General features: G+C 38.9%; 1 protein-coding gene and 1 non-coding gene across 4 annotated transcripts in view; one reads left to right on the forward strand and one right to left on the reverse strand.

The window, feature by feature from the left end:
* Positions 1 to 27228, forward strand: part of SPIDR (scaffold protein involved in DNA repair) — a 289161-nt gene that overhangs the window by 101357 nt on the left and 160576 nt on the right. For all 3 annotated transcript variants that reach the window (XM_070391894.1, XM_070391895.1, XM_070391896.1), the window contains one exon: positions 13043 to 13256. In XM_070391894.1, coding sequence (XP_070247995.1) covers positions 13043 to 13256 — 214 coding nt within the window. The remainder of the gene's footprint in view (positions 1 to 13042; positions 13257 to 27228) is intronic.
* Positions 26610 to 26735, reverse strand: LOC138993570 (small nucleolar RNA SNORA11). The gene has a single exon (XR_011468294.1). It is a non-coding gene; the product is annotated as a small nucleolar RNA SNORA11 (small nucleolar RNA).

Consider the following 27228-nt stretch of genomic DNA (forward strand, 5'->3'; position numbering starts at 1 on the left):
GGCAAGAAAAAATGTGGATTCAAGAAGTGAAAGCACAATTGTTTACAGTTCAGTAAGCAGTTGTGGTTAAGAAATGTGTCTGCTCATCATTACCAGATGACTTAAAATTTTATGGGGGAGCATACGTTTTAAACAAAAAGTAATTATGCTTTTTACAGGGTAAAGAAGTGTATTCTTCATAATTTAGTTTTTATGTGTTATAATCTAGACCAATAGTTAGAGATTTATGAATTTTACTAGTATTGTGACATTATCTATGAAATGAATCTAATGGCAGCTTAAAACATTTACTCATAAATTTTAGAAACTAGAATTTTGATTTACCAAGCATTAATAATAATACAATAATACGATTAATTAGACTCACTTATTGAATATTCACTGGAACATAATAGGGAATATTGCTAGGTATTTGGGAATCATTGCTAAAACTAGGCATAGTTGTAACTTCTCAAAAGAAAAGATAGTATAAATATGTACAAATAAATACAATTCACCTTTCAGCGCAGGTTAAAAAAAACAGTTATACAAACGGTGAATAGATAAAACATCATTTGGATTTGATTTAGGAATGTATTGTTTGTTTATTTTTCTTTTTGGAGCATCAGGTGCCTCACATTTAATTTGCATTTTCTGGGTACCTATCTAGTCCAGTTGAGGTAAGGGGAGGTAGGTAAAAACCATCTTGATTTGGCAGTAAAATCAAGACTAGCAAAATAGTCCTCGAAGTTCTTCAAGTCAGTTGGTATTAGAGTTCATCAGCGCATACAAATTTATTGTTACTGATACAGGTACAGCACAGTGACCATAGTGAAATTATTTATTCTTTGTGTTAAAATTTTTATAAATAAAAGGTATAGTGATGACATGAGGGAGAGTAATAATCTCTGCTGGATGGAAAAGGAGAGTTTGTGTGTTCAGAGAGCTCACCAGGGAGATGGTGATGAAACCCTTTTGTAAATTATGGTCTATTTTTCATCTCATTATAGAAATAGTTTCAATTTACTTGAGTGGAGCTGTAGATTTGAGTTTAGAGCAGCAAGAAGTAACAGGTAACAAAGCAATTTGTATACAATGCAAAGTAGTTTGGATTTTATCCAGTGGATAGCCATTCAAGGGTTCAAGTACCAGGGTGGCTGTCATTAAATTTACACCTAAAAAGATAAATCTGGTGGGCCTTATGAACACTAGGTCAAAATGGTGAGATATTGGAGTGGGGAGGTAAGTTAGGGCCAGACTGTTATAATAATTAAGATACATGTTAATTTTAATATATCTAAAACTGATGTCTTGGTATCAATATTTTCCCCTGCCACCAGCCCCCCTCCACATACACAAAGAAATCTACTCATCTAGAAATTTTCTCTATCTCAGTAAACATTAACTCTATTGTTCTACTTGCTCAGGTCAAAAATATTGGAGTCATTCTTTTGTTTTCTTATCTTTAAAAAATATATATATTTGTATTTATTTCAGAGAGGAAGGGAAAGGGAGAGAGAGAGAGATTGAAATATCAATGGTGAGAGAGAATCATTGATTGGCTGCCTCCTGCATGGCCCCTACTGCAGGTGGAGCCCACACCCCGGGCATATGTCCTTGACCGGAATTGAACCTGGGACCCTTCAATCCACAGACTGGTGCTCAATCCACTTAGCCAAACCGGCTAGGGCTGGAGTCATTCTTGACTACCTTTTCTTATCTCCTACTTACAGTCCATCAACAAGTATTGTTGGCTCTATCTTAAAAGTATATCTAGTTTCCAACATTTCTCACCATCTCTGTCTCTACTCTCCAGGTCCATGCTATTACCATCTCTCCTGAATTGCTACAGTAGTTGTCTAACTGGTCTCTCTACTTCTTACCTTGAGCTTTCCACCTGTTCTCAACAATGCAGATCATATGCCTTTGCCATTGTCTTTTTATTACACTCAGAAGAAATATGCCACCCACACAATAGTATAAGACCTGTCTTCTCCCAGCTTTAACTCATTCTGACCTGATCTCCTATCCCCTGCCACCCAGACTCAGGCATGGTATATAAGCCCTTTATTATTTTACAAAACTAAGAGTTCCTAGATAATTGTCAGAAGTTAATAGAATACAACATAGAGTTGGTTAAAGATATTATTTAAAATTTCACAAGTAACTAATAGAATGACCCAAAATAAGACCATTCGGTACTGGATATATATACTAGTATATATATATTATTTTTTGGGGGGGAGGTAGGGTGAGGGGGAGCTATAAAACACCTTTTTCAGGGCTAAGGGAGTTTATCACCACCAAGCCAGCCATGCAAGAAATGCTAAAGGGACTGGTGTAAAAAGAAGAAATATCAAGCTCAGAAAGAAAACAGCCACACACACACACACAAAAAGAAATGGCTACAAACAAATACCTTTCAATAATAACTTTAAATGTAAATGGACTAAATGCTCCAACCAAAAGACATCGAGTGGCTGAATGGATAAAAAAACATGACCCATACATCTGCTGTCTACAAGAGACCCACCTCATTAGAAGGGACTCACACAGACTGAAAGTGAAGGGATGGAAAAATATCTTTCACGCAAATGGAAAGGAAAAGAAAGCTGGGGTAGCAATACTTATATCTGACAAAGTACATCTCAAAGTGAAGGCCATAACCAGAGATAAGGAAGGCCACTTCATAATACTAAAGGGATCAATACAACAAGAAGATATAACCCTGGTAAACATATATGCACCCAATGCAGGAGCACCCACATACATAAGAAAACTTCTGGAAGATATCAGGGGAGAGATCGACAACAATACAATCATAGTAGGGGACTTTAATACACCACTGACATCACTGGATAAATCCGCTAGACAAAAACTCAGCAAAGAAACAGCAATCCTAAATGACTCACTAGATCAGATGGACTTAATTGACATCTTCAGAACACTTCACCCCACAGCTGCGGAATATACATTCCTCTCAGGTGCTCATGGGACATATTCAAAAATAGACCACATATTGGGTCACAAGCAAAGTCTCCACAAATTCAAGAAGATTGAAATCATAAAAAGCTTCTTCACAGACCACGATGGCATAATGTTAGAAATAAACTACAATAAAAACAACCCAAAATACTCAAACACTTGGAAGCTGAATAGCATGTTATTAAATATTGATTGGGTTACCGATGACATCAAAGAAGAAATTAAAAACATCCTGGACACTAATGACAATGAAAACACAACAATCCAAAACCTCTGGGACACAATGAAAGCAGTCCTGAGAGGGAAGTTTATAGCTCTACAGGCCTATCTCAAAAAACAAGAAAAAATGGTAGTCAATCATCTAACTCTACAACTCAAAGAATTAGAAAGAGAGCAACAAGAAAACCCCAGAGTGAGCAGAAGGAAGGAGATAATAAAGATTAGAGCAGAAATCAATGAAATAGAGACCAAAAAAACAATACAGAAAATCAATGAAACCAAGAGCTGGTTCTTTGAAAGGATAAACAAGATTGACAAACCCCTAGCCAGGCTCACCAAGAAGCAAAGAGAGAGGTCCCAAATAAACCAAATCAGAAATGATAGAGGCGAAATAACAACAGACCCCACAGAAATACAAATGATTGTTAAACAATACTACGAGCAACTCTACTCCAACAAACTGGACAACCTGGAGGAAATGGACAAATTCCTAGAAAAATACAACATTCCAAAACTCAATCAGGAAGAATCTAAAAACCTCAATAGGCCAATAACTATGGAAGAAATTGAAGCAGTCATCAGAAAGCTTCCAGCAAACAAAAGCCCAGGGCCAGACGGCTTCACAGGGGAGTTCTACCAAACATTCAAGGAAGAACTAAAACCTACCCTCCTCAGACTACTACAAAAAATTCAAGAGGAAGGAACGCTTCCAAGCTCATTCTATGAAGCCAGCATCACCCTAATACCAAAACCAGGTAAAGACATCACAATGAAAGAGAATTACAGGCCAATATCCCTCATGAACATAGATGCCAAAATCCTCAACAAAATCTTAGCAAATCGGATCCAGCAGTACATCAGAAGGATCATACACCATGACCAAGTAGGATTCATCCCAGAGATGCAAGGATGGTACAACATCCGTAAATCAATAAATGTGATACATCACATAAACAAATTGAAAGAAAAAAACCACATGGTCATATCAATTGATGCAGAAAAAGCATTCGACAAAATCCAACACCCATTTTTGATAAAAACTCTCAGAAAGGTGGGAATAGAAGGATCATACCTCAACATAATAAAAGCCATATATGACAGGCCCACAGCCAACATCATACTCAATGGACAAAAACTAACACCATTTCCCCTAAGAACAGGAACAAGACAGGGATGCCCACTCTCACCACTCCTGTTCAACATAGTACTGGAAGTATTAGCCATTGCAATTAGGCAAGAAGAAGGAATAAAAGGCATCCAAATTGGAAAAGAGGAAGTAAAACTGTCCTTATTTGCAGATGACATGATATTATACATACAAAACCCTAGAGACTCCATCAAAAAGCTACTAGACTTAATACATGAATTTGGCAATGTAGCAGGATACAAAATTAACCCCAAGAAATCTGAGGCATTTCTATACACCAACAGTGAACTTTCAGAAAGGGAGATCAGAAAAACAATCCCATTTACCATCGCACCAAAAAAATTAAGATACCTAGGAATAAACTTAACTAAAGAGGTTAAAGACCTCTACTCAGAAAACTACAGGACGTTGAAAAAAGAGATAGAGGAAGACATAAACAGATGGAAGAACATACCATGTTCTTGGATTGGTAGAATCAACATCATTAAAATGTCCATACTACCCAAAGCAATCTATACATTCAACGCACTTCCCATTAAAATACCAATGGCCTTCTTCAAAGATCTAGAACGAACTCTCCAAAAATTCATCTGGAATAAAAAAAGACCCCGAATAGCTGCAACGATCCTGAGAAAGAACAAAGTAGGTGGGATCTCAATGCCAGATATCAAGCTGTATTACAAAGCCACTGTTCTCAAAACTGCCTGGTACTGGCACAAGAACAGACATATAGATCAGTGGAATAGAATAGAGAGTCCAGAAATTAGCCCGAACCAATATGCTCAATTAATTTTTGACAAAGGAGGCATGAACATACAATGGAGCCAAGATAGTCTCTTCAATAAATGGTGTTGGGAAAATTGGACAGACATATGCAAGAAAATGAAACTAGACCACCAACTTACACCATACACAAGAATAAACTCAAAATGGATAAAGGACTTAAATGTATGACAGGAAACCATAAAAATTCTAGAAGAATACAAAGGCAACAAAATCTCAGACATATGCCAAAACAATTTCTTCACTGATACAGCTCCTAGGGCAGTTGAAACTAAAGAGAAACTGAACAAATGGGACTACATCAAAATAAAAAGCTTCTGCACAGCAAAAGAAACCATCAACAAAACAACAAGAAAACCCACCTCGTGGGAAAACATATTTGCCAACGTCATATCTGATAAGGGCTTAATCTCCAAAATTTATAGGGAACTCATACAACTTAACAAAAAGAAGATAAACAATCCAATCAAAAAATGGGCAAAGGATCTAAATAGACACCTTTCAAAAGAGGACATTCAGAAAGCCAAGAGACATATGAAAACATGCTCAAAGTCACTAATCATCCGAGAGATGCAAATCAAAACAACAATGAGGTACCATCTCACACCTGTCAGAATGGCCATCATCAACAAATCAACAAACGACAAGTGCTGGAGAGGATGTGGAGAAAAAGGAACACTTGTGCACTGCTGGTGGGAATGCAGACTGGTGCAGCCACTATGGAAGGCAGTATGGAGGTTCCTCAAAAAATTGGAAATGGAACTCCCATTTGACCCTGTGATCCCACTACTAGGAATATATCCCAAGAAACCAGAAACACCTATCAGAAAGGATATATGCACCCAGATGTTCATAGCAGCACAATTCACCATAGCTAAGATCTGGAAACAGCCTAAGTGCCCATCAGTAGATGAATGGATTAGAAAACTGTGGTACATCTACACGATGGAATACTATGCTGCTGTTAAAAAGAAGGAACTCCTACCATTTGCAACATCATGGATGGAACTGGAGAGCATTATGCTAAGTGAAACAAGCCAGTCAATGAAGGAAAAATACCACATGATCTCACTCATTCATGGATAATAAAGACCATTACAAACTTTTGAACAATAATAGATACAGAGGCAGAGCTGCCTCAAACTGATTGTCAAACTGCAGTGGGAAGGCCAGAGAGAGTTGGGGGGCAGGAGGGAGGGGAGTAAGAGATCAACCGAAGGACTTGTATGCATGCATATAAGCATAACTAATGGACATAAGACACTGGGGGGTAAGGGAGGGTAGTGGTTTGTCAAGGGCGGGGGGGGGGGGGGGGAAAGGATACTTATGTAATACCCTTTGTAATACTTTAAGAGGAAAATAAAAAAAAAACAAAAAAAAAAAAAAAAACACCTTTTTCAAAAGAGTACAATGTGCAGTGATTATACCATGTTAATTTGGAATGAGCACAACAAGTATTAAGGACAGAGGTTCTATTTGCATGGGAAGCAAGTGAACTTTAAAATCCTCTGATGCCTGTCCCTGACCTTTGCTGTGATGTCTTGCCTCCCTTCTCCCCATCTGTGTTTATGTGTCTTTGCCTCTGTGCCTCCATGTACGTGATGGGTGAGGACTGAGGAAAAAAGGAATGGTGAGCACTTGATGGTTTGGCCTTAATGAGAGAAAACAGTACCAGTAGGACATATATTTTAAAGTAAGACAATGGATGAGCTTTTTGGGATATCTATGAAGATAAAGAGAGACATTGTAATAATATAGAGGGGAAAATCCCAAATTGCTATGTGGTTAACATTTGGATAATTAAATGGACCAACTTAACGTTAGCGCAATAGTATATTATGAAGTTTCTCTCCTCTATATCTCGCCCCACATACTAATTTGCTTCACTTGGTACTTTCCCGTACAGCTTTCATTCATTTCTTGTATTGTATTTTTTGTATAAGTATTCATGAAATTTGTCCTCACACTATGTTTTAATTCATCAACATAACCCACTTAGGAGGATTTCAGTTGACATATATATGATTGGACCTTAACTACCTATGTATTTAAAATAAGTTATTTAACCCACTAGTCACAAATATATTTTGTTCTTACATCATTTACTCAATTCTTTTGTGGCTGCTTAGTCCTTTAAAACCAAAGACATTTTAAGAGCAGTTAGCTGGTAATAATAAATCATTCACTTATACATTAATTCAGCAATAAGTTAAATATTTCTTATTTTTAACTAAACTTTTTTTATCTGCTAGGCCTATGCTTGGATAGAAATTACTAGATCATGTGGTATATTTTCTTTATCTGATTCTTAATCATTGAAAGTTTTTGTTGTTATAAATTAACATGTATGCTCTCCGTTTGATCTTTGTGGCCCTGTCTCTTTAGTGTTTAGTACTATGACAGGCTGTTCTTTTCTTTTTCAGTGTTGAAACCCTCATCATGTCCTCCACAACAAGAGCCTCCCTGGAGTTCACTTCTCAGCTAATGTGCTTTCTTTGCATTTTAAACAACTCCTATCTGTTTGCATAATAAATTAGGGGGAAAGCATCATTCACAGTTTCCAATCTTTAACTGGCATTTACTTAAGAGGCATTTTGATTCTTGACTAATAATGATACTCAATTTGTAGGATTAGACCTGCCAATAATGCTCTCGGACCTTAAAAAGGTCTTGGAACAACTAAGTTTATCAGTTTCCCTACCTGTCAAACACCCTGCTGCATAGGGTATTGTGAATCAAGTACAATAATAGATTTGAAAATGCCTTGAAAAGTTAATAATAATGACAATGACCTGATGACAGTGGCTGCCATTATTGCACATGGCTCAGGCCCTGCGCTATGGGCTTTCTGTGTTGTCTCTCTTGATGTTTGCACTGTTCTTGAGGATAGTTAACTTCCTCCATTAAAAAATGACTGTTGGTTGTCAGAGGGGAAGTGGGGGACTGAGTGAACAAACTGTGAAGGGGTTAAGAACTACAAATTGGTAGTCACAAAATGACCCTGGGAATGTAAAGTACAGCAAAGGACTGTAGTCAGTAATATTAACTATGTACCCAGGTAGGGTATCTGAAATATTGGGGGGACTACTTTGTAAAGTATATGATTTTTTAACCACTGTGCTCTATACCTGTAAGTAATTCTATATAATAAAGAGCTAATATGCTAATTAGACCAGACGGCAGAATGACCTTCCAGAACGACCTTCCGGAATGACCAGTGGGCGGGGGGTGGGGCGGCAGGGCCGCGAGGCAGCTGGGGTCATGAGGGTCAAAGCAGCCAGGGCCACGAGGATTGAGGCAGCTGGGGCCTCAATGGCCTACCCTTGCACGAATTTCGTGCATTTGGCCTCTAGTCTATAATAACAAAAGGGTAATATGCTAATTAGACCAGGCATTCTTCTGGATGAACCCAGGGTCGGAGGGAAGCCGCCCAGGTCCCGGGTGGCGGAGGGAAGCCAGTGCCTACAGCTGGGGGGAAGGAAGGCCTACTCTTGCACGAATTTTCATGCATCGGGCCTCTAGTACAAAATAATATCGAATATACACTAATTGAAAAGTAAATTTCTTTAAAATTATAAGGTATTTGAGGAAGAATAGTTGCTTCTGGCTGGTTCAGGAAACACTTCCTAGAGAGGTGACATTTTGGCTGTCATACAGCGTTTATGGAAAATGCTGTCCCACTGGCACACAAATGGCCTGAATCTAATTGCAAACAGTCTAATTGTAAAGCCAGTATCTTGTGCTCAGATTGAAAGCTTGCCTTAAATGTGTGATTTGTCCTCGGTTGCCTCATGCTTTTTCCTCCCGCAAAGGGGACATTATTTTCTTAGGGAAGGCAGGCCACTGCTTCCTCCTTAAGGCTGGGTCTGAGGAGCTGCAGGAGAGACTTTGGAGTGCTTGGTGGAGAGCCTAGTGCTGTTCCGAGCCCTCTGGTGAGGTGTGATACTGCTCATCTTTCGTTTTGAAACCTGTTTAGTCGCCAGGCATGCTGCAGTTCAGTGTTGCTCAGTATCATCAAGTGCGTTTATTCTACAAGTTATTTGGTGCTACAGACCTTGAACAGAATTTATAGTTATTGCACTATTGTCAGGATTTATAATAAAAATCTTCAAAAAAAACTCTAGTCAGTAGCACTATGATTCATCTTAATAATATAGGTTTTTCTTCTGTAACACTACTTATGTGTTTCTGCAGTATCTTGCCTCTAATAAAATCTGGCAGGGTCTATGGGAATTGTAGGGTTGGGGAAGACCACTGAAAACCTGTATCACTTTTTCATCAGAGCCGCAAAAAGCAATAAATAGAACCTGAAGTGAGAATTTGTGCTGCTTAGGCAGGCAGCTGAGCATCGCTGGAGGCTGCCACAGCCAGGAGTGTAGCCGCACATACCAAGAGCATGTGCTCAGCTGCAGCACTTGGTCTTGAGCAGGATAGCACGTAGCCCTGAAGCTCTGGACAGCAGCTGCTGCCAGTGGTTGATTGGTGAGGCGGCGAGCCTGGTGCACACTGCTGAGGATGAGGCCTGAGTACAGATACAAGTTTTAAAAATTCTTAAGATATGTCCAAAAATGCTCCTGTGGCTAATGCAGTGCACAAACCTAGGGCTTTTTCCCTTTGCTGCTGAAGACCCTAATTTTCCACCACGGCTCTGGCTGCCTTGTCAGGATAAATGGTGTATGTACCAAAGTGACCTCATGCTGTCCTGACTTCTTTTCCTAGTCACCAATTGAAGAGGAGCTGCTTTTCCTTAAAGAAACACCTGTTGTGGGAGAGCACATTCAATATTCAGCACCTAGTCATGGCCTTTCTTTAATACTTGTTTTTAGCCCCACTCTCCTCCCAGTCAGTGTAACATTGTGCGGGTTCATATTCTTCCCCCCTTCCATTTCCTTCTTTATCTTAAGACTAGAGGCCCGGTGCATGAAATTTGTTCATGGGAGAGGGTGGTCCCTCAACCCGGCCTGCACCCTCTCCAATCTGGGACCCCTCGGGGGATGACCCGCTCCCACTCCCCAACCTGGAACCGGGATTGAGCCTGCAACCGAAGTATGTCCCCATGACCGAAATTGAACCCATGACCCTTTAGTTCGTGGGCCTTATGCTCTAACCACTGAGCAAAAGCAGCTAGGGCTTCTTCTACTTCTTAAAGCAGTCCTTTAACATTTCTTGTAATGGTTTGGTGGTAACAAACTCCTTTATCTTTTCTTTTCTGGGAAGCTCTTTATTTCTCCTTCACTTTTAAATGATAGTCTTGCTTGGTAAAGTGGTTTTGGTTGTAGGTTCTTCCTTTTCATCACTTTAAATATTTCATGCCAACCCTATCTGGCCTGAGATATTTCTGTTAAGAAATCAACTGACAGACTTAAGAGAGCTGCCTTGTAGGTAACTGTCTTTAATATTTTCCATTTTAATTATGATGTGTCTTGTTGTGGGCCTGTTTGGTTCCATTGTGTTTGGGATTCTCTGTGATTCCTGGACTTCTGTGTCTTTTTTTCGTCACTAGATTAGGCAAGTTTTCTGTCATTATTTTCTCAAATAGGTTTTTGGTCCCTTGCTCTCCTTTTTCTGGTATCCCTATGGTGCAGATGTTTTTACACTTCATGTTGTGCCAAAGTTCTCTTAAACTATCATCATTAAAAAAAATTATTTTTTGCTATGTTTAGTTGTGTGTTTTTTTATCCCTTGTCTTCCATATCATTGATTTGATCCTCTGCTTTATTCTACCAAGTGTTTATTCCTTCCAGTGTGTTCTTCATTTTAGATATGTATTATTTATTTCTGACTCTCCTTTTTTAGGGTTTCTTTGTCTTTTTTCTTGCTGCTGAGTTAAGCATCCTTGTAATCATTACTTTGAACGATATGTCTGATAAATTCCTTGGCTTCATTTCATTTAACTCTTTCTGGATATTTCTCTTATTCTTTCATTTGTAGCTTGTTTCACTTTTCTCCCCATTTTGGCTGCCTCTTTGTGTTTATTTCTATGTATTTGATGGATCTGCTATAACTCCAAGTCTTTGTGGGATTTCCTTACTTAGTAGGGTTCCGTTTTTCAGTCTCCTTGATCGCTTGAGCTGGGTGCTCCAGAAATGTCCCCTGTGTGGGTTATGTGGGGCCCCCTGTTCTAATTGAGTCTTGAGTGCTATTGGGTAATCGTGCGTGGTATCGACCCTCAGGTTGACTGACTGTGAGGCTGCACCCTGACCACTGCATGTGAACTGCTATGCAGGTGTTGACCCCACAAAGTGGAGTTCACCTCAGTAGGGTTTGTTGCTGCTGAGATCTCCCTTTGAATATGCTGCTTGTGAAGCTTATTGGATCCTGCTCTGATATCTGAATCTTGCCACTGGGTGTGTTGGTTCTCAGCTGCCTGGGTGGGACTGTGGTGGAGGCCAATGTAAGATACTGCCTGTGACGGGCCCCCAGCAACTTGTTTGGAACAGTCTCGATGGGGCTTCTTCTGTAAACCCTTTGTTATAAGACTTTTGCTCAGCTAGTCTTCAGTTGGTTATTCAGAATGAGTGTTCTGTCATTTAGTTGGAATTCCTGTTTGGTCCTGGGGAGGAGGCAAGTGTAGCTTTCACCTCTTCCGTTGCCATTTTGGATCTCTAATTCATTTCTTTAAATTAGAAAACAGAGTAATAGAAAAGCGTAAGTGTATTTACCACTAAGAATTCATAACACGTTTTAATATTTTCTTATTTTTGATTTGCATATTTTATAACAGAAACAGTATGACAGATAAGTTGGGAGTTTCCTTTCCTAATCACATTCCTCTTTCTCTCTGTTTAGAATGAATTGTTATCATGAGTTTTCTATGTATCCTACTAGTCCATATTTATGCACTTTTATTATATATGTATTCATAACTATACAGGGTAGGGCAAAAGTAAGTTACAGTTATTTGTATGGAAAACAGTACAAAGATTAATAAATAATAATACAAGAATAAAATCTGTGTTTCATGTATTCCCAACTGTAAACCTACTATTGCCCCACCTTGTATGGGTTTCTGTGTTTTAAAAAAATAACATCATGTCATACTCTACAATCTTGTGTACCCCATCTTCTTTTTTATATCTCTCTATGCTGATACATGTAGCTCTGGCTCACTTACATTAATTTCTGTATAGTTTCTGTTGTATGAACACACAACAGTTTACCCATCCTCCTGTTGGTAAGTGCTGAGTCCAGTTTTCTGCTCTTACAAACACCTCTGAGATGTGCTTCCTTGTTTAGGTCTCCTAGTGCATGTGACAAGAGTTTCAGAATATATATCTAGGATTTCTGAGTTATAGGACTGTCAACTTCATTTATCTCATTTAATTTTTAAATATATTAATTGAGGCTATTGGCATGATTCCCATTTTACACATGAGAAAACTGAGGTGTTGAAATGCTATATAATGTGTCTAGCTGGATAATACACCTAGTACTTGAATCCAAATAGAATTTTACCCCCATTAAATCCAGACCCCTAACACCTAGCAGTCCACATGCATTTGCCACTTTTAACCTTTATGATCATTAGAACAGTTGCAGCCAACCAGTCATACTGCATCATTTGAAAGTAGAAGAATCAAAGCAGGTAATGAGATAGAGGGAGTATATAAGAAAGAAGGGTCAATTAGGTGCCCATACTTCCTTTGATAGGTGAAATAGTGAGTCTCTGTTTTCCATACACACAAGACTGTTTCTTTATGATAGACATCTGTACTTTGTATTTCTTAAATGCAATATGTAGACTGTTTTGGACTTTAAAAACAGAGGAGCATGTTAGAGTCTGTTTTTATTCTGCAAAGTGTACTGACCATTTTTTTCCAGGGGAAGGAAACTATCCGAGCATGATTCTTTTGTTCATGTCCCTTTATTCATACTTGAGCCATGTCTTTCAGACTTTCTTTTTCCTTCTGTTTTTTCTTTCCCTTCCAGGTCGCAGATCTGGTGTATTAACTGTGAAAATCCTAGAGCTGCATGAAGAATGCACCATCCACGTCGCCATGTGCGAGCAGTTAGTGGGACTGCAGGCTGGCGGCTCTTCTCAAGGTGAAGCCTCTGGGCCTGGCCTGAAGGTTCTCTTCACCAAGGAGACTGCACACCATCTCAGGGGGCAGCCCCAAGACATCATCCACATCTACCCTCCCTGGTGAGTGCTGGGACCTGACTCCAGGAGCCACCAACTGTGAGTTTGTCCCTAAGGCATTTGTCTCAGAAATGTTGCCAGGAACATTTTTGTCGCTTTATTATAGAGACGTGCCAGGGGAAGGAGCCAGGATTTTATGGAACAGAAGCACTGATTTGTCTCTGGTGGCTTGTTCGTAGGGTTTAATCTAAAGAGCATAGATGGTCACCCATGGGTTAGAAAAATTATTTTTAGGATACCATTTTTGCTCTCTTCTGCATGGAATATTAATTTTTACCACAAGAAGAAGAAAATATTGCCATTTTGAGGGAGAGATTCAGCAGCCTCATTTAAAAAACTATTAACTTTATCAGCAATTTTTAAAGTTTCTTTTGTCTTTTTACTGTGTCTGTAGCAAGTGATCATGCGGCTCTAGTTAAATTCTTTCATTAAGGCTGAAGATATCAGGATAACTTGCTTTAGTTTAATTTTTATTGAACATTATAAGATATATGCAGGACCTTACACAGAGCATAAATATACATTTCAATGAATAATCACAGAGGGAATAGTAATTCCTATCCAATCAAGAAGTAGACTGCAGTTTGTACCTGCGACCACCCTATCCCCTTCCATTTCCTCCCTCCCTCTGCTCCTCCAGGTGACCATGATTCTGACTTCTGATGCAGTAGAGTCCTTTGAATGTTTGAGAACTTTATATTGATAGAATCATATGGTAGTCATACAGTGTGTATTCTCTTTCATTGGACTACTTTCTCTTAATATTATGCTTGTGAGATTCATCAGTTTTGTTGCATGTTGCTATATGTTCATTTTCATTGCTATACAGTTTTCTATTATATTAGTTTATGCAATTAATTCATCTGTTCTTCTGTTGGCATAACTAGAATATTGTGGTTAATGCTGTACTGACCAACTGTCATTCTGTGTAGCTTACTCAAGAAATACAGCACTATTAATTCTCTTCTCTGAAATTCCCCATCATCCTACAGTCATGCATCATTTTTCTATCATTTAAAAATTATTTAAAAATTTTTTCTTGACCATATGTCCTCTTCCTCTTGGTATAGTCTTCTTCTTTACTTATAACAACATGCCTTGGGGAGTTGTTGAACCACTGTGTCCAAATTGTCCCGTCCATCCTTTCCTGAGCCCATTTCATTCAGGCTTTGGCCCGCACCCCCCACCTCTCACTCCGCGTTGTGCACGTTGCTTCTCCAGTGCGCATTTGTGAGAGAGCCGTGTTTCCTTGTGCAGTGCTTGCTCCTGGTTTGCTTCCCTGTTTCCCCTGTGCTCCTCCTCACACCTTCCCTGGCTTCTCAGTACTGAACTGCTGCCAGGCTCCGTCCTAGACCTCTGTTCTACTCACCTCACCACCTGGTGATTTCATCTCTTCCTATCCATGGGAACCTCCTCACAGCTCCGCTTCCAAATCCATACAAAGTCCAGCATTTCTTTTTACTTTTAGGCCATGATCTTTTCAGGTAATCACTTTTGGGGGGGATTATTGCAACAGTCCCTTAAATTTTCCCTCTGCCTCTTTCCTTACCCTCCGCCTGTTTCTGCTCAAGATGACTAGAGGAGCAAAGCTATGAATATGTAAGCCATCATACTGGTTTTTGGCTCCATGCTCCACCTCATGCAGAGTCAAAGCCCCTCCTGACCTCTGGAATCTCATATGTTCCTCTCAGCTTCCCCAGTTCCATTTTGGTCACCGTGGACTCCACCCTGGTCCTCAAATTCCATGCCATTCTCTACTCTTACTTCGGGGCCCGGGTTTTTGCTGCTCCTTGTGCTGGGGTGCTTTGTCCTACCACCTCCACCTGCCTGCATGGGTTGCTGTTATAACTTCTAGACATTTACTCAGCTGTTACCTTCTAAAGAGGCCCTGAGTCACATAGCTAATGTTGGAAACTACCCTCTTCTTCACCTTTATTCTCCTTTTTTTTTCACAATCACATATATTACAGTTTATCACTTTTTGTTTCCTCATTTGCTTATTGTGTGTCTCCTGCTGCTAGATTTTTAATGTCTCCTTTACTTCTTAGGGCCTGAGGACACTCAACAGAATTTTGATGTGGAATGAATGAGCAGTTTTCTCCTTGTCCTAACAGTGCTCCTCCCATTCAGGATCTTGTTACTATAATTCCTTCTGTTCTTTCAGCTGCTTTATTCAGCTCTTTAAAGTTATTGGAAGCCCTTACTGGAAATTTATGGTTAAATCCAGTAATATTGGCAGTATTTGATTTTGCAGTGTGTCCTAGTTTCATCTTCTTTATGAACATACAACAGCTGTTTATGATTAGTTTAATATTTATATAAATACTAGAGGCCCGGTGCACAAAAATTTGTGCACTGGGTGGGGGGCAGCCCGACCTGTGCCCTCTCGCAGTCTGGGACTCCTCGGGAGATAACAACCTGCTGGCTTAGGCCTGCTCCCAGGTGGCAGAGGGCAGGCCCAATCCCTAAGTGCAACCCCTGGTCAGGCTCAGAGCAGGGCCGACTGGGGAGTTGAGGCGCCGCCCCGTCATGCACAGAGCAGGGCGGATCGGGAGGTTGCGATGCCACCCTCAGTCACGCTCAGGGTAGGGCCGATTGGGGGGTTGGGGCACCACCCCCTGTCACACTCAAGGCAGGGTCGATGGGGAGGTTGCGGCACCACCCCGTCATGCACAGAGCAGGGCCGATCAGGGGGTTGGGGCGTTGCCCCCTGTCATGCACAGAGCAGGGCCGATCAGGGGGTTGGGGCATTGCCCCCTGTCATGCACAGAGCAGGGCCGATCAGGGGGTTGAGGAGCTGCCCCCTGTCACGCACAGAGCAGGGCCCATCAGGGATTTGGTGCGCTACACCCTGTCAAACACAGAGCCGCAGGGCAATCAGGGGATTGGGAAGCTCCCCCCTATCAGGCACTGTTGTGTGTGTATGTGTGTGTGGGGGGTGGGGGAGGTTATATCTTTTCTTTAAATAAGCAGGTCAAGTTGAACTTCTAGAATTATTATGTAGATCCCTATAGCATCATAATTCCTCTAGATTATCTAAGATCAATAGTCCAAGAGAAGAAAAGTCAATAGTCCCCAACAAGTATTTTTTAGAAAATAAAATACAAATGGTTCTAAACACAGGGAAAGATACCTACATCCATATGATAGTAAAAGAATTGCAAATTAACCCTACCAGACCACTGTACTGATTTTTCGGTAATTTCCACACAAAGGTGGAATATTGGCGCTAGATGAAAGGTAGATGAAAAGTAGACCTATTTTCTACAATGTCTCCAAGTTCCTTCTTACTCTAACCACTTGTTTGCATGTAACTAACATTTTTCTATGTCATGTTGGTTTTTTTCTCTTTAATGCTCAGGAGCCCAGGTATAGGGGACAGTTAGGTTCAGGGCCTCAGGTCTGGTAGGATTAAGATGATAAATACCATTTTTTAGTTTTCAGTTTGCTCAATATCAATACAGAGGGTTGGTAAAGGAAGCAAACAGGGACTTAATGCACTGTTAGTGGGAATGTAAACTGGTGCCACATTACAGTGTGTGCTAAAATTCAAGTATTTATAGAAATTTATCTTATAGCTCTTCCTCACAAATATAGAAAATGATGTATCCACTGCATTAATATCTGAAGTAACCTATTTGTACCTCCCAAGGGGCTGATTCACTAATAATGGTATCTCTGCATTAGAAGTCAATGAAAATAATGTAGCAATATTTACATACTAATGTACTCTTGCGAAATGATCTGCAAGACATTTTTCTAAAATAGAAAAGCATGGTACACAGAGTGTCAGGGTTAGCCTCCTAGAGGTGGAGATTCTCTAAAGCTTTGAAGGCTAAGTTGAAAAGAACCATGAAGGGACTGTAAAGGCATTTGAAATAGAGGAGACTGAATGAGCAGAGACCAAGAAGCCAGAAGGGCCTGATGAAGGGTGTATGCTGGGATATATGGACGGAGTGGAAATTCTGCACCAGGAGCAGCAGCAGGTGAGGATGGAGAACCTGTGCACAATGTTAGAAGAGTTGGTATTAAACACTCCCTACTGCCTAGGGAAGAAGACATGTGATCCGATTCACAGTTTGAAGTTTGTGGGGGATAACTATGTGTCGGAGGCCAGAGTAAAGGCATCTCAGAGGCTTTGGGGGGTAGCTCAAGTGTAAGGGAAGATGATGATTTCAACTCGAATAGTAAACAGTGGGTTCAGAATATATTTTGGAGTTAAGAGGCAACATGATTTGCTGACGGGTTTGATAGGGTATGTGAAGGAAAGACAAGGAAGACTCCTCTAAGTTTTGGCTTGAGTTATGACGCTGAGTAGTAAAATGGGGAGACATAAGGCATATTTTGAGGGCATAGTCAACAGTATCTTCTTAACACTGGCAATAGTTAGAGCCCTGGGTAAACATGAGAGAAACCATGATGCCAGAAGAGAAACTCGCCCATCTGAGTTTTTAGTGCACGCATGTGTGGTAGTGCCAGCGGACCAAAGCTCTGTTTGTTCCTGCTTCCTATTTGCTGCCTGGGATTCTTTGAAATGAAGAAATTTCTGGCTCTTGTTGCTAGACATAAAACAATGCTAAAGTTAGAACTTTGTTTGCTATGTGGGATTATCTTTCTGTTGTGACAGCCAAAAAGCCAAATTTTCTCTCCAAAATGACAGGGTGTTTTGAGAGGAAATAAATAGAAAACTAATACACTGTGAACAGGACAAAATATACCATGATGATGATCTGGACAGACGAAAACATTGGAGGAGAGGAGAAAAGGAAATCAAGCTTTCATGCTTATATGAGGAAGAAGGAAAGCAGGCTTTCAGCTGGTGACCACAGAACACTTTTCCATGAGGTCTTCATTGGGATAAGACCAAAAGCTCCTGTGCTCAGATAACTTCGGGAAAGCCTGGTAAAATGTGGATCAGTTTCTGGACTGTAGGGGTTCTCAAAGGTCTCTAACTTGTGATGTGCATTACAATTTACAATAGAGGGAATCAGAAACAGAGGCGAACCTATAAACAAAACATTAGCAAACAGCCTGGCCCATGTTGCTCAGTGGTTGAGCATCGACCCGTGAACCAAGAGGTCACCGGTCGATTCTCAGTCAGGGCATATGCCTAGGTTGCAGGCTCGATCCCCAGCAGGGGGCTAGGAGGAGACAGCTGATCCATGATGTTTCTCCCTCGTCAAAGTTTCTATCTCTCTATCCCTCTCCCTTCCTCTTTCTCTAAAAATGAATTAAAATCATATTTTTTAAAATGTTAGCAAACATTTTTATCTAAGAGTGGGGTCAAGAAAACTAAGGGGAGTAATATCTCTAAAGAAGGCAGAGAAAGAAGTTCCAGAAGTCCATACCTCATCTAAAGCACTCCTGCACTGGCAGGAACTGTCTGTTTTAGAACTATTCTAGAACTCTGGAGTCTAGTTGAACACTTGCAGTGTGGGGAAGACCTTGATTAAGAGTAAGTTTGGGGGAATTTCAGCCTTTAAAGTGATAGCACCTATATTCCCACATCCCCCAGCCCCACAATCCTGGTTCAGAATGCTGGAGCTGGAGCTAGGGTGGGTGATATATTAGGGTTGTGTATTGATTCCTCAGTGCTGCTTTTGAGCACTGGGGGGACTAATGCAGAGGCTAGTGGACATTTTCAAACTCCCACAGGCTTAAGTGGTTTCCAGGAGACTTGAATAAATAATACTTATAGACCTTCCCACTTTTGGGAGCCAAGCATTTAAGAAAATTTTTATCAGTTGACCACAGAGACAATGAAGTAGAAATGTCAATCACCACATATGAGAGGGAACACACACCTTGAAAAAAATAGCATGAAAAAGTCATAAATGGATTAATTCAGCCTTTAATAAAATAAGTCAATCCCTGAGGAATAGAAGAATTAAATTTCTAGAGTTAACACAAAACAATACTCAAATATCCAATTCTCAGCAAAAATTATAAAATATACATATATAGAAGAAAAATGGCCTATTCACAGGAAAAAAATAATAATTTGATAAAAACAATCACAGAGGCAGCCCAGACATTGGAATTATTTGTTAAAGATATGAAATCAACTGTCTTAAACATGTACAATGAGTGAAAGGAAAATATACATAAAAAAATGAAAGGAAATCAGGAACAATTAATGAGAAAAATGAAAATGTAAGTAAACATAGAGAAATCATAAAGAGAAATTTTGGAGTTAAAAAGTACAATAATTTAAAACTCAATAAGAGATTACAAAGGAGATTTGAACAAGTGAAACAAAGGATCAGTGTTATGGTAATACTAGGAAACGAATACACAGAATCTTAAATTTAAAAAGTTTTACTACAAAATACCTCTTATATTCTCAATGGAATAAAACTGGAAATTACAAACAAAAGGAAAACTAGAAAATGCATAATATGGAAATTAAGAATGTATTCTTAAACAACCAATGGGTTGAAGAAGAAATACAAGGGAAAATAGAAAATAACATGAGACAAATAAAAATGAAAACAAAACACCCCTAAACTTACTATATAAAAGTAGTGCAGCATTGGAAATTTATAGATGCAAACATATACATTAAAAAAGAAGAAAGACTGCAAATCAATAACTTATATTTACACCCTAAGGTACTAGAAAAAAAAAAGAAGGGCAAACCAAATCCAATGCCAGCAGGATAGAGATAATAAAAATTAGAGAGGAGATAAATGAAATATAGAGAGTACTATATAGAAAAACATTAGAGAAAGTCAATTAAACTCAACGTTGTCTCTTTGAAAAGAGCAACAAAGCTGACAAACACTTATTTAGGCTGCCCCCCCCAAAGTGAGAAGACTCAAATTATTACAATCAAAAATGAAAACGGAGACGTAATTATTGATTTTACAGAAATAAACAGGATTATAAAAGCATAGGATAAACAGTTGAATGGGAAGAAATTTGATAACTTAAGTAAAATGGGCAATTTCTTAGAAACACACAGTCTCCCAGACTTATTCATGAAGAAATAGAAAATCTGAAGAGACCTATAACTAGTGAGGAGATTAATTCAGTAAGAAAAAGTCTTTCAACAAAGAAAAGTCAATGACCAGTGAATTCTTCCAAATATAGAAAGGAGAATTAGTACCAGTCCTCAAACTCTTCCCAAAAATTGAAAAGGAAAGAATGCTTGCTAATTTATTCTATGAGGCCAGCATTACTCTGGTACCAAAACTAGACAAAGATTATAACCCCCACCCCCAAAATAAAAACTGGAGACCAGTATCCCTTATTAATATTGATTCAAAAATCCCCCACAGAATATTAGCAAACTGATTTTTTTTAATGTTTTTTAAAATTTATCTTTATTATTGAAAGTATTACAGATGTTCTCTTTTTTCCCCCATTGATCCCCTCCACCCTACTCCTACCCCCTCCCCAGGTCTTCACCACACTATTGTCTATGTCCATGGGTTATGCATATATGCATATAAAAGTTCTTAGCAGCATATCAAAAAGGATTATACACCATGTCCAAGTGGAATTTATTCCCAGAATACAGGAATGGTTCAGCATTGGAAATAGATCAATGATTAATGAAGGAAAAAACTAAGATCATCTCAGTTGAAAAACGGTCAACAAACTAGGAACAGAAAAGAACCTCCTCAACTGGATGTGGGACATTCATGAAAAGCCAACAGCCTAATACCACACTCGATGAAAAACTGGAAGTTCTTTTTTTAAGCTCAGAAACAAGACAAGGATGCCTGCCTTTTACAATTACGTTCAACATAATGAAAATTCTAAATAGGGCAGTTAGGCAAGTAAAACAAAGCAAAGATATTCAGTTTGGAGAAATGAAATTGCTTCTGTGTATAGATGACATGATCTTATATGGAGAAAACCCTAAAAATCACATGTAGTTTAAATTAATAAATTCAACAAAATTGCACGAGATAAATCAATATGCAAAATCAGTTGTATTTCTGTGTACTAGTAATGAATAATACAAAAAAATTTGGAAACAATTTCACTTACAATATATCAGAAAGAAAAAAATTAGCAATAAATTTAACCAAGAATACAGTAAAAATTTGCTAAAACAAATAAATGAAAAGACTTCCCATGTTCCTGAATTAGAATTCTTAATATTTTTCAGATGATAATAGTTCCCAAAGCAATCTACAGAGGGACTGTAATCCCTATAAAATTTAAACACTATTTCTTCTAGAAGGAGAAAACCCATCCTAAATTCATATGGAATATCAAGGAATTCCAAATAGCCAACACAATCTTGGAAAAGAGCAGTAAAGTTGGAGGACTCACACTTCCTGATTTCAAAACATTATACACTAATTAAAACAGTATGGGCCCTGGCCAGTTTTGCTTAATGGTTAGAACATGGGCCTGTGGATGGAAGGATCGTGCATTCGATCCCTGGTCAAGGGCACATACCTCATTTGCAGGTTCGATCCCCAGCCCCGGTTGTGGGAACATGTGTGAGGCAACCAGTTGATGTGTCTCTCTCACATTGATGTTTCTCTCTCTCTCTTTCTCTCTGTCTCTTCTCTCCTCTCCTCTCCTCTCCTCTCCTCTCTGCTTTCTACCGTCTTTCTAAAGATCAATGGGAAAAATATCCTCGGGTGAGGATTTAAATAAAGAAAAACCCCAAAATAAAACCCAAAAACAAAACAGTATGGTACTGGCATTAGGACAGATATAGAACAATGGAAGAGAATAGAGAGCCCCCAAATAAACTCTTATACATATAGTGAAATAGATGATTGGAAATTGGATAGCCACATGCAAAAGAGTAATGTTAGTCCATATACAAAAATTACCAATCCACTGAAGAAGACCTAAACTTAAGAGCTAAAACTATAAAATAGAGAAAAATATAAAGGGAAATCTTTATAACATTTGATTTGGCAATTATTTCTTAGATGTGGCACCAAAAGCATAGGCCAATTAAAAATAAATTTAATACGTTGAACTTCATAAAAAACTGAAAACATTTTTGAAACAAAGGTCAGTATCAAGAGAGTGAAAAGACAACCCATAGAAAGTGAAAAAATATTTGCAAATCATAGGGCCAAAGAGTAATATTGATTCCTTATATTTGAGGGACCTTGGTTGAAAGAGTATTGAGCTCGCACCGGCCAGAATTTAAGATCCAACACTGCATTTCTAATCATTTCGTTGAGCCTCATTTTGTTCATTTGTAACATGGCAGGTGAGATCTGCTGTGCCTTTTCACAGGTTACTGAGTATAAGTAATGAATAAAATAGTCCACCATGAAACTGATTGCTTCAACATCTGTTTCTCTGTGACATAGAAACATAATTATAACTGTGTTTCAGAGGCTTCAACTTCACACAGTTATTGAATATGAAAATCATGTAAAAGTCAGGTGAAAACTCCATAGAGTATTGTGAAATAATGTAACATATTATTATAGGTTCCAAAGGATCACATACAGTATTGCTTCCTCTGATCACACATGTTAAGGTAAATTAAGTAAAGTGCCTGAATGAGTGTGATTTATTAGGGCCAGAGAACACTGTCTAGAGAGCAAGGTTTATTTACATCAGAGAAGCTAGACATCACTGGTTTCAAAATGAAAATTTTGATCTAACAAAATTTAGTGGTTACTTGAAGCCAGTTTTGATCTAGCTTTGAATCCCTGTTAAGAGCATTACAGTTAAAGCAATAAATTTATGGTTAAACATTAAACATTATTGAGTGAATAGAATGCTGCATATCTAATGCAGCCTCCCTATTGGCCCACCTGTACTCCTTATCACAAAAGTAAAGATTGGAAAGGCAAACAAAAGTTCCACTGTTTAAAAATTTTCTTTCCGGCCATGGCCTCCCAGGCATGGGTCGGGAGCACAGCCCCTGCATTGCTGGCCGCCAGGTGCTGCCTCTGAGCTCATGGAGAGAGAAGGTATTAAAGGTGTCACTGCATTGGCCTCCCAGTATCTCTCTTTAAGGACATTCCACTTAGCCACCCTCATTCTTTCAGATACAATAACACATTGTGACCCATCAGGTTAAATGATACATGTGAACACAAATGTTATATTTCATAAATTAATACAGGCTTATTTTTGCTTAAAAAGTCTTAGGATCAGTCATGTTCTTCATCTCCTGGAGGTTTGCATCAGCTAGGATAAAGAAAATTTTCCTCAGTTTTTTCTCCTGTTGTTTTTTTTTTTTTTTTAAATATTTTATTGATTTTTTATAGAGAAGAAGGGAGAGGGATAGAGAGTTAGAAACATCACATCGATGAGAGAGATCGATCAGCTGCCTCCTGCACGCCCCCTACTGGGGATGTGCCCGCAACCAAGGTACATGCCCTTGACCGGAATCAAACCTGGGACCCTTCAGTCCGCAGGCCGACGCTCTATCCACTGAGCCAAACCGGTTCGGCTCTCCTGTTGTTTTTAACATAACAACAATCAAGACAAAAGTCAAATCAGAGATGGCCTTACGCTGGTCTTGTTCTCGAAATGATAATGGCTTACGATGGTCACTGAGGGCTCACACTGTGTTTTCTCCTCTTGTGGAGAAAGACACTTCTTCCTGGAGTGTCTCTGCACACCGCCCTGGTCCACATACAGAATTTGTACTTCTCCTGCTCCTTCTATGTTTACCTTTCTTGCCATCTTCTGCCTAGTTCCAGGCAAGCTTGTTGCTCTCTCTTATGTGGCACACTAGTGCCTTCATCTGCCTCTGTTAGAGCACATCCATCAGAAAAGTCACCACAGTTACACTCTGTTCTTTCCTCCCGCACTGTGAACTGCTCGAGTTCAGGGCTAGTATGATTGTGTCATGAATGGAAATTGGCTTTGCAAGAGCAGTGTGATCAGATGGTCTTCATATTTTCCAGGAAGGTCTTGAAACGAGATAATCAGCTCATTTTTAGGAATCAGACATTAGGGTAAGAATATGTATGCTCTTATTTGCAGCTATAAAAGCACATAGTTTACCTATCTTTCAACCCCAACAAAGATAAAACTGCTTGGGAAGTTTTCACTGTCCACAATCTTATAGGACAGAGGGCTGACAGTAGCAGAGACAGGTAGTGTTCACTTAACAGTAGTGCTATCCTATTAAATTAATGCCACACTGACAAATAAAATACTATGAGCATAATCACTGCGTTTCAGTTGTTTTCCCATGGGACATATTCTCTCTCATAGGCTAGCATGGTGATGCTGGAGATTCCCTTCAGCATTCCTATTGGGTGAAGAAAAATAACCAGAAGAAAAAAAATCACACTGGTTTTTTATGTACAAGAGCTGAGTGTTTGAAACCGAGTGTATTGAAACCGAGTTGGTACTGTTTAACCTAGGTTGTTATAAGTTTAAGATGTTACATTTCATCCTTTTTTTAGATGGATAATTTTTGTTCCATATTATTTCCTCTAGTAGGTTTATAAATTATTTCATTTTGTATTGCTTAAGTGGTTATTCTTATGTTTTTAGCATGCCTAATTAAACATGTATTAATATATGAATTTCTAAAATTAATTAATGCTGCCTCACTAAAAAGGCAAAATCTTAGCACACTATTATTTTCCCCCCAACTCACTCCCATTCATTCCCTCACCCACTAGTATCTGTGTCCATTGGTTATGCTTATATGCATGCATACAAGTCCTTGGGTTGATCTCTCTCTCTTATCCCCACTTTCTCCTACCTTCCCTCTGAGGTTTGAGCCTCTGATCAATGCTTATCTGTCTCTGGATCTGTTTTTGTTCATCAGTTTATGTTGTTCATTATAATCTACAAATGAGTGAGATCATGTGATATTTACCTTTCTCTGACTGACTTATTTCGCTTAGCGTAATGCTGTCCAGTTCCATCCATGCTGTTGCAAATGGTAGGAGTTCCTTCCTTTTTATAACAGCATAGTATTCCATTGTGTACCACAGTTTTTTAGTCCACTCATCTGCTGATGGGCACTTAGGCTGTTTCCAAATCTTAGCTATTGTAAATTGTGCTGCTATGAACATAGGGGTGCATATATCCTTTCTAATTGGTGTTTCTAGTTTCTTGGGATATATTCCTAGAAGTGGGATCACTGGGTCAAATGGGAGTTCCATTTTTAGTTTTTTGAGGAAACTCCATACTGTTCTCCACAGTGGCTGCACCAGTCTGCATTCCCACCAGCAGTGCACAAGGGTTTCTTTTTCTCTGCATCCTCTCCAGAACTTGTCGTTTGTTGATTTGTTGATGATAGCCATTCTGACAGGTGTGAGATGGTACCTCATTGTTGTTTTGATTTGCATCTCTCGGCTGATTAGTGACTTTGAGCATGTTTTCATATGTCTCTTGGCCTTCCTTATGTCCGCTTTAGAAAAGTATCTTTTTATGTCCATTGCCCATTTTTTAATTGAGTTGTTTATCTTCCTTTTGTTAAGTTGTATGAGTTCCCTGTAAATGTTGGAGATTAAACCCTTATCGGTGATAACATTGGCAAATATGTTCTCCCATGCAGTGGGCTTTCTTGTTGTTTTGTTGATGGTTTCTTTTGCTGTGCAGAAGCTTTTTATTTTGATATAGTCCTATTTGTTTATTTTCTCTTTAGTTCCCATTGCCTTAGGAGCTGTATCAGTGAAGGAATTGCTTTGGCATATGTCTGAGATTTTGCTACCTGTGGATTCCTCTAGTATTTTTATGGTTTCCCATCTTATGTTTAAGTCCTTTATCCATTTTGAGTTTATTTTGTGTATGGTGTAAGTTGGTGGTCTAGTTTCATTTTTTTGCATGTATCTATCCAATTTTTCCAGCACCATTTATTGAAGAGACTGTCTTGACTCCATTGTATGTTCTTGCCTCCTTTGTCAAATGTTAATTGAGCATAGTGGTTTGGGTCCATTTCTGGGTTCTCTATTCCATTGGTCTATATGTCTGTTCTTGTGCCAGTACCAGGCAGTTTTGAGAACAGTGGCTTTGTAATACAGCTTGATACCTGGTATTGAGATTTCTCCTACCCTGTTCTTCTTTCTCAGGATTGCTGCAGCTTTATTCGGGGTCTTTTTAAATTTTACATGAATTTTTGGAGAGTTCATTCTAGGTCTGTGAAATATTCCATTAGTATTTTAATGGGGAGTGCATTGAATCTATACTAGTAGATTGCTTTGGGTAGAATGGGCATTTTAATTATGTTAATTCTACCAATCCATGAACACGGTATGTTCTTCCATTTGTTTATGTCTTCCTCTATCTCTTTTTTCAACGTCCTGTAGTTTTCTGAGTACAGGTCTTTTACCTCCTTAGTTAAGTTTATTCCTAGGTATCTTAATTTTTTGTGTGCAATGGTAAATGGGATATATATATATTATGAGCTATAAATATATATATATATATATATATATATATATATATATATATAGCGTAATGTCCAGGAAGGTCATGGTGTCCCGCCACCTGTGAGGAGTAAGCCCAAGTTGCTGTTGGATGTGTTATACACAGAGGAGCCATTTTCCAGGCACTCTGCTCTCTCCACATCCAAATGGGATTGTTTTTTAATCTCTCTTTAAGTTCACTATGGGTCTATAAAAATGCTATAGATTTCTTGGCATTAAATTTGTATCCTGCTACATTGCCGAATTCATTTATCAAGTCTAATAATTTTTTGATGGAGTCTTAAGGGTTTTCTATGTACAGTATCATGTCATCTGCGAATAATAACAATAATAACAATTTTACTTCTTCTTTTCCAATTTGGATGCCATTTATTTCTGTGTCTAGCACTTCCAGTACTATGTTTAACAGGAGTGGTGAAAGCAGGCATCCCTGTTTATTCCTGTTCTTAGGGGAAATGGTTCTAGTTTTTGCCCATTGAGTAGTATGTTGGCTGTAAGTTTGTCATATAAGGCTTTTATTATGTTGAGGTATGATCCTTCTATTCCCACTTTGCTGAGCATTGACTTGTTTAATTTTTTAACAGATTTTTTTGTACCTTTAGATCTTTGACCAGTTATTTCTTTTAAAGTAAGTCTTT

Source organism: Myotis yumanensis, unplaced genomic scaffold, assembly GCF_028538775.1.
Source record: "Myotis yumanensis isolate MYYU_CA2020_CCGP unplaced genomic scaffold, mMyoYum1.0.hap1 SCAF_15, whole genome shotgun sequence".
Lineage (NCBI taxonomy): Eukaryota > Metazoa > Chordata > Mammalia > Chiroptera > Vespertilionidae > Myotis > Myotis yumanensis.